Source organism: Mesitornis unicolor, unplaced genomic scaffold, assembly GCF_000695765.1.
Source record: "Mesitornis unicolor isolate BGI_N332 unplaced genomic scaffold, ASM69576v1 scaffold37752, whole genome shotgun sequence".
NCBI lineage: Eukaryota > Metazoa > Chordata > Aves > Mesitornithiformes > Mesitornithidae > Mesitornis > Mesitornis unicolor.
In genome coordinates, this window is record NW_010169305.1 from 25389 (window position 1) to 35878 (window position 10490).

The window sequence follows — 10490 nt, forward strand, 5'->3', positions numbered from 1 at the left end:
CACCATGCCATAATCCATGCCACTTGAGCCAAAGCCTGTGAAACAAAAACAAAATTCCATTGTCATTTGCTCTTTTTGCTTTAAATATCTTCAAACAGGGAGTCATTGTGATCATAAGGCTACAAAAAAAATAAAAATCAACAGTAGCAAATGAAGTGTTCAAGATGTAATTTACAAATAAGCTTGTTAGATCAGTATGCCACTAAGATACGCTTTGTTACTAAGTCTGTCTTCTTCCCATGTAATGAAAAATAATGCAATTTGATCAAGAGTTGACACTTGTCGTAACCTTTGCTCTAGTACTTACACATAAATTACTCACTTATGGACACAGACATAACTGGCTAAAATGGTAATGCAACTACCATATTAATATGGCAACTCTTAAGCAAAGCACCAAATCTCTTTCCACAGAGCCCTTACCTGAACCGTATCCAGGTATTTGCCCTTTGGTCTGTAAATCTGAGAGACCCACATTCAAAGGATTGGGTACCATGCTGTCTAAATGTGGCTTAGGCCCAACAGGGTGGGATGGTGAATGCTTCATGCCAGGCTGCCTCTGCTGCTGCTGCTGGAGGGCATTCACCATACGAGCAATCTGCAAATGAAAGAAAAAAAACGGGGATGATAGATCCTATACTGTAACACAAAATTCCAGTAAACATGAAGGAACAGTGATTTGAAAGAGACCCAAAGGACCCTGCTCTCTGAAGAGTGCAATCTGAAGAGAGTGCAAACTGAAGAAAGCAGATGACATTACTAAGCCAGCACCACCTCTGCTGCAGACTGCATTTTCCCAGCGCACTTTATACTTCGTATGATTGACAAAAACAGTGCCACACCTGTTGCTCCTGCTGTTGTCGCACAGCTTGAGATAACTTCCTCTGGCTCTGTAACAGCTGCTGCTGCTGTTGCTGCTGCTGAAGGAGGAGCTGACATGCCTAGGAGATAAGCAGGGGTGGGAAGTGTGAAAATACAGAGCTCATCAAGTCAAATAATTGCCAGAAGCTAGTCAAATGTTTTGCTCAGAACTTAGCTAAACTGTTTCTCATTCCACACACTCAAATAAAATTACAGTGAATGCAAAAGAATACTACAGCCTTCACTTCTTTCAAATTTACTATCGTGCAACAGTATTACTAGTACTTTATTGCCATCACTATGACTACGAGTCTGAAATAAACTTCATTAAAAAACAACAAATAACCTTTTTTGTACAATGACACCGCTTAGAATCATTACTAACCCGTTGCAACATTCACAATAATTACACAGGCCTGTTTAGTTAATCTGTTGCCCTCTGACAGGGCTGTATTTTCCTGTACAACAAACAGGGAATACTTGCACAAAAAATAACACAAGATCAGCAGAACAAACAAAAACTCTTTCAGTAGATAACTTGTAAACAGTCTATCTCACAAGATTACTAGCTACTTACTAATTGAAACTGGGGAATCTGTGGAAGCTGGCTCAGCATGGCAATCTGTTGTGGAGAAAGCTGGGGGGTCATGTTGAAAAGACCAGGATTCAAGCCACTGTTGGGAAACTGTTTGAGCATGGAGGCCGAAACCTGCAAGAAAACCAGTTATATATCCTCAAGAAATGCACTATGCGAAAAGATGATGTAGAAGTATTTCTATAAAGGAGTAGGTATGACACCAATCTTAAATGGAGTTCTGGGAAAGACATTACAGATTCATTAACACATCACACTTAAACATGCACAATCTATGACGGGGGCAGAGTGAATACCTCACTCGATTGACAATATACACTATCACATGTGCAGATGCAGACACACAGACACAAAGGTTCCTCCCCCAACCAATCGGTTGCTAAAGACTGCGCTAAATGAAAATGCTGATATATACGCAGCTAGCCAGTAATCACAGTACTGCATTATCACATTAAAAACGTACTGCTTGACAAGGGAAAAGAAAGGCATTCAGGCAGTCACTGGAGCAAAGAAACAGTGCCTCACAGAAAGAGTTAATCTCTTTGTATGCTGAATAAGCTATAGTAAAAGACAGGAGTAGGTGGAGAAGAATCCTCCCGTTTCTCCCTGCATTATTTGAGAGTTACACAAGTAGAATTCAAGAGAATCTTCAAAAGACTTCAAATCCAAAGCAAAAGGTCAACTTGTGCATTTGGAGACCCTTAGCTCTGCGGTGTAAGTGTAACATATAGCCCTTCATCAGGCCTCTGTTTTGGGGGGCAGGAAGCACAGGACAAGATGCTTGAAAAAAATTAAACAACCTGTCACACTTCAGAAAAACCTTCAGCTTTCACTTCTTTTATTGATTTTAAAATGCTTTACAAAAGCCTATGTAAGACACAAGAATCTTGAATCTACTTTGAGGTTTAAAAATACTGGTAGGAAGCATTTACCATCAACTGCCTTGGAATAAGAAAGAAGGATAATCCTTCCCCGCTGAGTTTTAAGCACTTTCAATTACGAATTTTAATTTTTTATCTTAACATCAAGCCAATACTGAGAGAGATGTATAAGTAACCTCAATGATGTGCTCTGAAGGCTTAGCTCTACTTTTCACAAGCAACCAATTTACTATAAATTCCTTACCTGGGGAGAAAGAAATTGGGGAGGCACTTGCGCCCGGATATTGGGGGAAGGATTTAGTGGCTGCACTGGTGTGTGCATGCCCCTCGATTGTGCTGTGCTGTTTCCAAACAAACCATGATTGCCACCCTATAAAATTAAAGCAGTAGTGAGAAGATGAATCTTTCAGGATAATGGATTTCTATGCTATTAACTACATATCAATAACAATGAACTGTCGTAAACAGAGTACCCTTAAAATTACTGAGATGTTTGCCCTAAATCAGTAATATTCTATCTGGGTTACAACTGCTATACTACACACTCGAGATGCAGGCTCTTTCTCCTCTACACTGAAGAGTCACGTTTATCCACTTATTTCAAAGCACACAACAAAGCTGATGTTTTATACTTTGCACTGTACGTGTTGGGAAATGAAAACTTGCGAGTACGATCAACATGCTCAAATAAACATTCCATTGGCTTAAAAATATGGCAGGGTTCTGCCAGCGAGAATTTTGGGCTGCCATTTCAGAGAAGTCAGGTACTTTTTCAGAGTAAGTTCCTGAGATATCACTCATAAACCTCTTATTTCCTCTGCAGGCCTTTCGCTAACTGAAATTAGAATTCAAAAGTTTTATTAAAAACTTTCCTAAAAAAAACTTCAGTATTCTGGACTGGGGTGTTTTTCTTTTCCTTTTTTTCCCCCCACTAAATTGAAAAGTAGAAAAATTTTCAAGTGAGAAAAAAAATGCGTTGGCTTTTCTAACACAAGAACACTTGCAGTTTGAGGTTGTTTTTTTTTAACAAGAAGTATTTGACTATTTCATAACCAACTTCTGTAATAATAAACCTTACTGCACGAAAAAAAAAAACAAAGAAAATTCGTGATTATGTTTCACTACTTCAGCCTCTGAGCAGACCGTCTTTGTTTGCAGCATCTTTCACCAAAAGCCACAGGAAATGTTATGGACAGTCTCCTACACTAACAGTTGCACGCTGTTGCTTCTGAAAAAAGCTGAAGCTGATACACCAAGAGGTCCTTGTGTGCCATGATTCTGTCATTTTTTTCAAGACCTTCAGAGCTTCCTATCTTCTGCTGCGCATCAGGATGTCTATGACCCTCACGCCCCTGGGGTTCTAAACAGCACTTTTTCCATCCCTCAGCCATCGTTCTCTGTTCTCTCTCTCCACGCCACCACTGCTGTACCCAACATCAAATCATCGCTATTCCAAACTAAGTCTTCTCAAAGCCTTTTCTTCTCCTATATACCAGGATATCATAGACTTTGCCTCCCGTCTACCGTAATACTGTGCATCCTCCACTATCCCTTTGCTAAAAGGGAAGTCTCTCATCCTGTTTCTATACTGGCAGCATTATGGATTGCCTCATTCACCAGCATCACTTCTCACTTCCTTCCCATTCAGAAGCAACTCAAGATGTAATACTAAGCACATAGGAGGATAAACAAAAAACCCCAAGTTTTTATTCTGCAAAGAACTGACTAGGGTTAACTACACTAAAATTTGAAAGGCTTGAAGCTGCCGCTACGCTTTCAGCCCTCTCTAAATCTCAACAGAATTTTGCACACCAAATCCAAAAATGTGCCTGCAAATTTTGTGCTTAATCTGATGTTCGACACTGACTGTGTCACACAAAAACAGAAAGACAACACAAAGAAACACCATCATGTTAGGCATGTGACTACATAAGCTAGTCCAGTTGCAATACTTAGGATCTATTCTTTCATTTCTTAGTATTCCTACAACATTTTCTTCTAGCATAATGCAAAACGTAACAGCCATAAATTCTTCCAAACAACTGCAGTTAACCACTTTTTCTTCCCCACCATTCCTCCATATACAGAACAAAAATACTGCTACTTCAAGAGGTTTTAAAGGCTGCTATATCGATCCCTTCTTTGGGCTGTAGGGATGGGAGAAGGGAACAGGCACAATGCAAAACGACTGCAATTTTTTAGAGGCACATTTCTACATACATGGTCACTGGGTGGAGTCTGGAAAAATTCAGTGACAGGGAGTGGTAAGGCAAATTAACAGCCTCTAACTGGGTTTTAAAACAGCAATTAGAATATAAAGGTTGCCACTAACTTCATGACTTTCAAAAAGCACATCTATCTGCTGCTGCACAGTGATTCAGGAAGTAAGAGGCCAACAAAACCAGATGAAATACATTTGGATGATTGGAACCAAAGTGGACTGATTCTCAATGGTCTGCTGTAGCTGAAATTTCCATTAACAGTATTAATTTATTTAGTAGGAAAACAAATGCAAGCAACCAACTAACCAGGATTAAGCCCAGGTTGCAGCCTTATTAACAATGCATCTTATAAGGTGGCCTGCTTACTTGTCTAGCAGCGAAGTTTTGGGGACTGAGCCCTGAGCCGATTGCCCCAAGGCCGACGTTGGATAGTGTGGAACCAGAGGGAGACAGCTTGTAGCTGGGAGAAGGGGAGAAGGGAGAGCAGGGAGCCTCATCCCCAAGGCACCCATCTTGATTGGAGAAAGGCAAAGTCAGCTGAAGCAGCAGTAAGCCAACAGCAGGAGTTGGTTAGTGAAGCAACAGAACGCAAGAGGAGAGAAAGAGGGACGGTGAGTGACTAGGAAGAAGCAAAGTTAATTCGTAAGAGCAATTACAAGGACAAAACTTCTGACTCAAATGACCACTTGACAATTAAGATTTTGGTCCGAGGAGATAATAAATTCCTAAGGATTTCCTTTTAAAAATACATTTTGAACTCCCATGAAGTTCGTTTCTGACACTGGCTATTACCACTACAGACACAAAGAAACCTTGAATGAATTCCTAATGTTAGCACACACCTACGAATGTAATTTCTCAGGAAAGCATTAGCTCTGCTAGTGGTAATTATTAATGAGGCCACCAGAGGGAGTTGACAAAACTGGTTTTTGGCCTGTTATACCAAAATGGAGGAGTTAAAATAACTCATTGACAGTAACACCCCTTCAGAATTTTTAAACCACATTTCTTTTCCATTTTACATGTGAAAAACTGTATTTTAAAAAAAACCTAAAGCGTTCTGAATCTACTGGACACTCTCCAATTCATAATGTGAAGCAATTAATGTTTGCTAATAACAGTGAAAGCTTCTATCTCAAATAGGCAAGAACATGAAAGAAACACTACCATAACATACAACAGATGTCACGGAGAAACAGATGTCATACAGAAGCTTACAGTACATGGACACACAGCATAAGGGGTTGCGGAATTTAGAAAGGGTGTTTCCAATAAATGACAGACATGAAAGCAGAAAAAATTTGGAAGACTGTGATTACTTATGTTTACTTAGATCTAAACCAATTTTTTTACAGTAGATGATTGTAGTCAGGAGCCAAAAGAATCATTGTGATGAAACCTATAATGAATTTCGTTGCTACCAGTGGTTCACCCTTCCAAGAAAAACAAAAGAACTTCTTTCTGTCCATATTAAGAGCAGTCTGTTCTAGAATAAAAAGCCTCATTTTCCCCAGATGATTTAGCCTACACACACCTGACACCTCTGTTTTATATATGCATTCATTCTACAAACGTAACTCACTTTTATTATTGAGTTTGTCCAAGGTTACTGAATTTTTAGCACTTCCAGAGGAGTAGGGTAAAACCTGGGACCTTGAACACAGAGGTTGATAATAATTTATCTAAAGATATTTCTCTCACCTTCTCAAAATAAGGCCCACTGTCCGTGGTTCCCATGTCTTTGGAATTAGGTGGACGGAACCCAGATCGCTCCTTTCTCATCACGTCATTAAAATCCCCGAGATTCATGGCTCGTTTATCTACCTCAAACTTCTTATCTGGGAGACCACCTGTAAAAAAAAAATAAAGGGAAAGAAGATTAAATTAGTGCCAATAATCTATACCACATTTCATCTCAGCAGGTTCCTAGCTAAAGAAAGTATCTTTAAGATCAGGGTATAAATTCGATCCATCTTACAATTTAGCATACTTACAGTTGCTATCAGAAGTGTTGAAAATATAAAGAAGGAAGTTTCCTTTTTAAAACTGAACAAGCCCATTTAGTTTAGAGAGTTTAATATGAAGTATTTCTCACAATTTATGTACGGATATAAATATGTGCATTTTTACAGCAGCCTACTTCAACCAATGACATTAACCTACACATAACTCTCAATGTCTTCCAAAACTCACGCTGTTATTTATTGGTATTCATTATCTACACAAACACCGCTATCTAAGTTCTCTGTACATTCTACTTGGCCTTTACTGGATTTGGCATTGAGAAAGAACTGCTCAGACTGCAAAACCATGCACATAATTTGATCACAACGCTCCTAAAGCCATGTGACCTTCACTCCTGAACACCATGGATCATCTGGTATAGCGAAACTTCCAGACAGGCGTCCAATCTCCCCCAGCCTATATCCAGTGATTACACAACCAATAACAGTAACTTTTCAAATAGCCCCTACAGTCTCCTGCCACTGTTACTGAGTATCTGGCAGAACACGAGGAAGAGATGTTAGCAACAGATGATCAAACTGTAACACACACAGTGAACAAGACATCACCCTTCTCTATAAGCTTATCATCAGCCAAATGCTGACTGAAGGAAGTTTTTTTACCTTATAACACTGAACTGCTGCCAAGGAACATTTTTTTTGGTCATATTTGGCACCTGTAAGGTACCAGATGCATATTGTTATGTTAAGTAGATGGAAAACATCACCATTTTAAAATAGGGACAACATAATAGAAATTAGCTTTACTGGTATTTTTAGTTTTAAATAATTTCCTTTAGTAGCACAGATGGCCTTTTTCTAAGAACAGTTTAAAAAAAACTTGTCACCACAGTTAACCAAAATCTATGACTCTTCCAAAGGAAGCTTGTGATAGATGTCTTACCCTACCACTGACAAGACACTGCCTTTATCAAACAAAGCAGACAGCTAATCACTTCCATATTTTCAAAATACTTACCTGTTCCTCAAAAAAGCTTCACAAAGCCAGCATCTCTTCTTAATGTCTAATCACAAACTATTAATATTTATAGGTACGTTACTGCCAAGAACCTAATTACATGCATTTTTCTTGCTGGCACAACTTTCAAAGTTGATCCAGCTTCATCCTCTCAAATGCCTTCAACATCACTTATCACAAAAACACTTGACATATCACTTACATATCTTGGCTTGTAACTGGGCTCATACTGACCCCGATGAGCTCATCCCTTTCTGACGTATCCTAGAAAGCTAGAACTGGCTCTGCAAAAGCAGTCACGTAAAATCTCACATTCATCTCAATCCCGCCAATATCTACATTGAACCACTACGCACAAAGCCAGCAATGCAGTACCAAAAGGCTTGCATGCTTTAGCTCTAGACAGGAAGTCCTGTCCATGAGCTGCCTGAAAAGAAACTGAAAGCGAGACAGAATTGCATCACTATCCAAAATGAAACTGGGTCAATGCCAACACGAGATGACTAAGCTGCAGAAACACCCTTTTGTCTCTTCAGTTATCCCGATGATCCAATCGACTCCTCAAACATTACTGAATGATGCCTTGTAAAACAGCTTGCTAAATCACACGGAGAGCATTAAATAGCACCTTGAAAGGCTTCAAGCGTAGATACGCATGCCACTAAGTGCTGAGGCAGCTCTTAAACTTCAATATAAACAAGGCCTTGCTAAGAGAGATGATGGCATTCATTTATTCCATTCACAGAAAATTCTAATGCAACCCTAAAACCTGTTGTGTGAGTCTGTCTTTTGCACTTGCCAACAAAAGCCATCAACAATGCAGGTGGCTGAAGAGCAGCTTTACCTTACACAGTACATGGCGACCATTAAAATCTGAGAAGTCTGAATTTTAGCCTCTGCAGTAGACAAGAACACTTGTGCATGAATAAATATGAAGTCTCAAAACCTCTACATGCAGAAATATAGTACAAGTGAAAAGTCCAGCCACCTTCATTAAAGAAGACACTCCATCAGTTCCAGGATTTTTCCCACAATTAACAGCTGTGAGAAACACTGTGAAAAATCCAAAATTAAACAAGAGCTTGGAAGATGCCATTCCTGCACTCGTGAGGGGTAAAAAAACCCTATTAAGCAGATCTCCCCCATCACAAGCACACAGTTTAAAAGGGAAAAAAACCCAATCCTGAATTCTATATAAACAAAATTATATAATGTGATCCCGCACTGGGAGATAGGATACAGAAACTGCTGTTGAGCAAAATTACTGAAAACGTTTGCAAATTAAGAGAATAAACATGGTGAAAATACATTCATCCAGTGGGGTAACCCAAATAGAAAGAAAACACATTTGAAACATGTTTTCTGCTTGACCATGAAAATGAAAACACTTCAAAGATACTGGCTTTATACCTTTACCATAAATTTACATCATCCAAGACTACTGAGCAAATACGTGCTTAGGTACCGAGATGTTGTACCTGAATGCTAAATCAGGTTATGGCTTTGTTGGCTCTTTTGCAACGGACACCTGCATGAATTGCATTTGAATCAATAGGACTTAGATAGTATTTTCCCAGTCTTTACAGGTGATTTGAGAACTTGTAATTTGCAGAGGTTGCAACTGATACATTAAAAAAAAGAACCACATGAGTGGTTGTCAAACAGAGGGGAGGGAGAAATAAAATATTCAGTGGTTCTGACAAGCTACTTCCTGTAGCAAACTCCATTCCTCAGGACTTACTAGGAGAGATTTCAATGGAATAAAGTTGTATCTCATTTTCAAAGTACAACAAGCTGGATTGAAGAGATTTGACAGAAAAATAACTTAAAAAAGAGGAAGTAGATCTGCCTCAGGTATGCTATTGATCCATCTCTTTCCTGACTTGATCAGTATATAAAAGTCTCACTCCAGCACCTTGCAATAAAAGCAACTCACTTTTCAAAAAAGGAGACTGAGAACAATGTAGTAGGAATTACTGACAACTGGACCTGTTTTACGATCCACGATGATCAGAGCCAAGGTACTCCGTGAATACAGGGACCCCTTCCAGACACAGAACCACCAGACACACTTCTCTGGAGCCCACAGGGCATACCTCATCTACACAGGAAATTCACTGTTTTGGATGAGACCAGAGAATACTACAACTACTTGGATATATCTTCCTTTGGAATAAGAACTACAGACCTCTGGCTTTTGACATTGTAAATGGGAGGAATCTGAGGCCTTTGTGACATTCCTGACAGTCACGGAAATAGGACGAAAACTTCTCTCCAAAACTGTTGTGTCTGTACAGTGGCAATGTCCTCTATGTGGACTAGAAGATCTCTCTCTAGTCAGGGATATGAGGTGATCTTCCTGCTTGTGAAGATTTTGAAGAATCAAAAACTGAATAGAAAGTCTCTAGAAAAAGGACCAAAACCCTCTTCCCCTTTTTTATAAGCACCAAAGACTATCCTGTACAAGTTTTAAGCCTTACTAAGCCTTCAAAGACTGGATAACAACTAAAATAAACAATCAGAACAGCAGATTTGGATCATCTCTTTTTTACTGTATACCTTAGGAATCTTCTAGGGAAACCATCGCAAATGGCAGAAACCTGTGGTATTTCTATTGCCATACCATGATAATGAATATTCCGATACAATGTGGAGAAGGAACAGAATGCAAAACTGAATCTGCTTTCAAGAGAAAAAATTTCTGTGAGTGTTCACTATTTAGTTTGCCAGAGAAGAAAGTCATGCCAAATTCAAAGGCGAATAAATGGGATTAACCCAAGTGGTTAACTCCAACTCTCTTTTAGAATAGAGTTTTCCACACAGCCCATCCCACTGTGTAGTATTTGTGGTGAGGTTATCAAGTGAAAAAATGTAGTCCTACTGAGCAGTAACTTGTAATAGCCTGAGGCAAGCCACTGAAGAAGTCAAGGATGGAAGATTCTCTTTCCC

At 39.3% G+C, this 10490-nt stretch overlaps 1 protein-coding gene across 1 annotated transcript in view; it reads right to left on the reverse strand.

The window, feature by feature from the left end:
• Positions 1-10490, reverse strand: part of TNRC6B (trinucleotide repeat containing 6B) — a 74368-nt gene that overhangs the window by 12232 nt on the left and 51646 nt on the right. Inside the window, exons 10-16 of the mRNA XM_010179301.1 lie at positions 6261-6409; positions 4926-5096; positions 2582-2707; positions 1439-1570; positions 843-941; positions 424-598; positions 1-35 (exon numbers count right to left, since the gene is read on the reverse strand). The exon at positions 1-35 is cut by the window's left edge and continues 124 nt beyond it. Coding sequence (XP_010177603.1) covers positions 1-35; positions 424-598; positions 843-941; positions 1439-1570; positions 2582-2707; positions 4926-5096; positions 6261-6409 — 887 coding nt within the window. The remainder of the gene's footprint in view (positions 36-423; positions 599-842; positions 942-1438; positions 1571-2581; positions 2708-4925; positions 5097-6260; positions 6410-10490) is intronic.